At 46.7% G+C, this 3,179-nt stretch overlaps 1 protein-coding gene across 1 annotated transcript; it reads right to left on the bottom strand.

Moving 5' to 3' along the window:
* Positions 1-10: 10 nt before the first annotated feature.
* Positions 11-2,886, bottom strand: LOC133337620 (uncharacterized; the record flags this gene model as incomplete). Its single annotated transcript, XM_061545830.1, has 3 exons — positions 2,879-2,886; positions 2,684-2,828; positions 11-2,614 (listed from the first exon to the last, which is right to left on the bottom strand). Coding segments are annotated over exons 1-3 (2,757 nt in total), but the record flags the coding sequence as incomplete, so codon positions are not given.
* Between the last annotated feature and the right edge of the window lie 293 nt (positions 2,887-3,179).

The raw sequence follows: 3,179 nt of genomic DNA, 5'->3' as shown, positions 1-3,179 counted from the left end.
GTACAAATACGTTGGCCACCTGAGTTAATGCTGGGCCAGGGAAACCTTGATTGTAGGGTTGATAGAGATACTGAGTTGATGGCTGTGGTGGTACCGAATTTTGATTAAATGTTTGTGGTCCAGTGGCAAATCCACCTGCTACTCCATACACAGGATTGGGTAGGGTGTGAGCTGGAGCTGTTTCTTGGCTTGTTAATGGATTTTTATAGAGTTTGGTGCCTTTCTGTAAACGATATGATGTGGAACCGGAAGGTGGAGGGGGTAATGCCGATCCTCCAGTTGCTGGTGGGGCTAATGCAGAACTTCCACTTGGCGGAGGTAGTGTAGAACCTCCAGTAGTTGGTGGTGCAGAAAATTGTGTTGCTTGAGGGGCTTGAGATGGATCAAAGAATCCTGCAGGTGGTTGAGTAGCAGGAGCGGAACTTGGCTGTAGAGGATTAAAGAAATTTACTGGTGGAACAACTCCTGTTGTGGGTTGTTGAAGTGGATTAAAGAAAGTTATTGGTGGCTGTTCCTGATTTGATGCTGATGGTGGTCTCAATGGTTCTTGAGCTGGGGATGATGTTGGGGGTGCTTGATGCCCTCCCAAGGGAACCTGTAAGGGATTGAAGAATTGAACTGGCGCGGCTTGGGCGGAAGATGGTGGCTGGGAGACCTGATCTGATGTTTGTGGAACTTGATTTGAAGATGGTGGTCTTAATGGCTGTGGAATAGCAGTTTGTGGAGGTTGTGGAACTCCAATTGGAGCTTGCAAAGGATTGAAGAACTGAACAGGTGTTGAATCTGCAGCTGTTGCCTGTTGAGGAACTTGTGATGATGAATTGTCAGGACCTAGTGTGGGACCTTGATTTGATGGAGGCCTCAAAGGCTGTTGAGCTGCAGTGGTTGATGTTGGTTGTGTAATTCCCAATGGAGCCTGCAGAGGATTGAAAAATTGTACAGGAGTTGGATTAGCCGCTGCCGATTGACCAGTTGGATTGACTTCCGATGTTGAAGGTGGCCTCAATGGCTGTTGACCTCCAGTAGATGAAGTTGAGGATGTTGGTGGAACCTGCAAAGGATTGAAAAATTGAACAGGAGTTGGGTTGGCCTGTTCAGAAGTAGCTGGAACTTGTGATGCTGAATTATCGGATAATGTGGGAGCTTGATTTGATGGTGGTCTCAAAGGCTGTTGAGTTTCAGCTGAACTAGAGGTTGGTGTCAACGATGGCTGGCTAACAGCTGGAACCAGTAAGGGATTGAAAAATTGCACAGTTGGCTGTGGCGCAGATGTTTGTCCCTCAGGAATGGGTTGTGTAATCGAATCCGAAGTTGCCGATTGATCTACCTGAGATGGAGGTTGGCTACTAGCAGATGGTGGTCTCAATTGCTGTTGATCTGAAGATGCCTGTGGAACTGCCTCACTGTAGGTGTTATAGGGTCTAGATGATGGCCTGGCTGGACGGGTTGGTTCAGCTGAATTGCTATTTTGTTGGAAGGGATCAAATATTGTTGGTGGAGCTGCTGCTGCCGAGGTATTGAAAAAGTTTACTCCAGACTGGTTATCAGTGGATGGAGTGAACAATGGCACAGAAGAAGCGGAAGGTGGAGGCTGTTGTCCCGGCTGTGAGGGAGGCCTGCTGCTTAAAACCGTAGAAGCCCCCTGAGTAGGCTGGGAGGCTGTGGCACTTTCCGCTTGCTTGAAGGGATCAAAAATACTTGGTGGTGCCGCAGTGGGATTGAAAAAGTTTATTGGACCACTGGGTGGAACGCTTCCTGCCTGTTGGGGATTGAAAAATGCCACAGGCTGGATGGCAGCAGGAGGAGGATGAATAGCCTGGTTATTTGCCGATTCACCTGTTGCCGGTGGAGGAGGTGTATAATTGGCCTGGGGTTCTCCAGAATAGTTGGGAGTTGCAAAATAATTTGTGGCCGGTGGTGGTGGCAAAGGATATCCCACTCCAACCTGTTGTTGTTGCTGCTGCTGATCAAATTGTATGCCAAAATTACCGCCTTGTGGCTGTTGATACTGTTGTTCGTAATTATTTCCACTTGGGGTCTGCGATCCGGCGTTTGGGTTTATGGTCTGGGTTATGGTACCAGCTGCCGATTGCACTAATCCCGTTATATTTTGTAGAACACCAGCGGGAGCAAGTTGGGTGATTTTCGAGAAGAGACCACCTTTACGTTCTTCAGATTTACGTTCTTCCGTAGGATATGTGGGAGTTTGACTATAGGGATCCGTTGAGGGAAATGGTGCTGGTGGTATAGCACCTGGTAAAGGTGCTGCAGGTTGAAAGAGTGCTGCTTGACCAGGTTGTTGTTGCTGTTGATCCGATAGACCTGGTATGGGAGCGTAAAGTTTTTTCTTTGCCGAAAAACGGAAATTATTTTGTCCCCCTGCCGAGGAGGGTGGTGGTGCAGCGGCTGCCGATGGTGGAGCCTGTGGTATTTCAGCTGGTGTATAGAATTTTGGTGGTTCAGCTGGTGGTATATTTGGATTAGCTGTAGGATCTAGTCCTGAGGGAAAACCATAAGCAGCTCCGGTAGATTCAGTCGCAAGTGGAGGAGGGGCATAGAATGGTTGATCAGGTGGTGGTTGATTTGCGGCGGAATATTGATATTGTTGTTGCTGCTGTGATGGTGGAAATTGTTGTTGTTGTTGCTGCTGCGTATAGTTCGGTTGTATATCTAATTGTGGCACATTGGAATTTCCATTTGGATCCGCGGCTGACGTTTCATAACCTGGTGTAGTCTCACGACTTGATATTCCCGTTATACGTTTCGAAAACGATGAGAACACATTCGATGCTACCGATGGTAGGGCGGAAAACGATGAAGCTGCTTGACTTAAAATTGAATCACTTGTCGTTGATTGCTGTTCCCATAGAGGATTTGCATTGGCATCGGCGGTTGTGCTCTCTTCGTTGGATGCGTTCAAATTGATTTCATCGAGATTTTCCGTATCCAATGATGATGAGCCGACAGTTACCAATGATTTGGGTTCTGAAAGGTGGAGAAGAATAAGAAGAAAAGAAAATTAAATAAAAATTAATATGGAAAATGTCAAATTAAAAGGGTTGTCGAAGATAAAAAAAATAAATAAAAAGCCCATCTAAGGTCCAAAGCTGAAATTCGATTCGTGTAGATGTGTTCAAAAGTTTGATTTCCATTATTGGTGGGCTGCTGGCCAGTGGAAG

The sequence above is a fragment of the Musca vetustissima genome, unplaced genomic scaffold (assembly GCF_032173495.1).
Source record: "Musca vetustissima isolate MV318-11 ecotype Yass unplaced genomic scaffold, APGP_CSIRO_Mvet_v1 utg8300, whole genome shotgun sequence".
Classification (NCBI taxonomy): Eukaryota; Metazoa; Arthropoda; class Insecta; order Diptera; family Muscidae; genus Musca; species Musca vetustissima.
The sequence above is the reverse complement of the archived record's forward strand: the minus strand, read 5'-3'. Positions and strand labels throughout refer to the sequence as shown.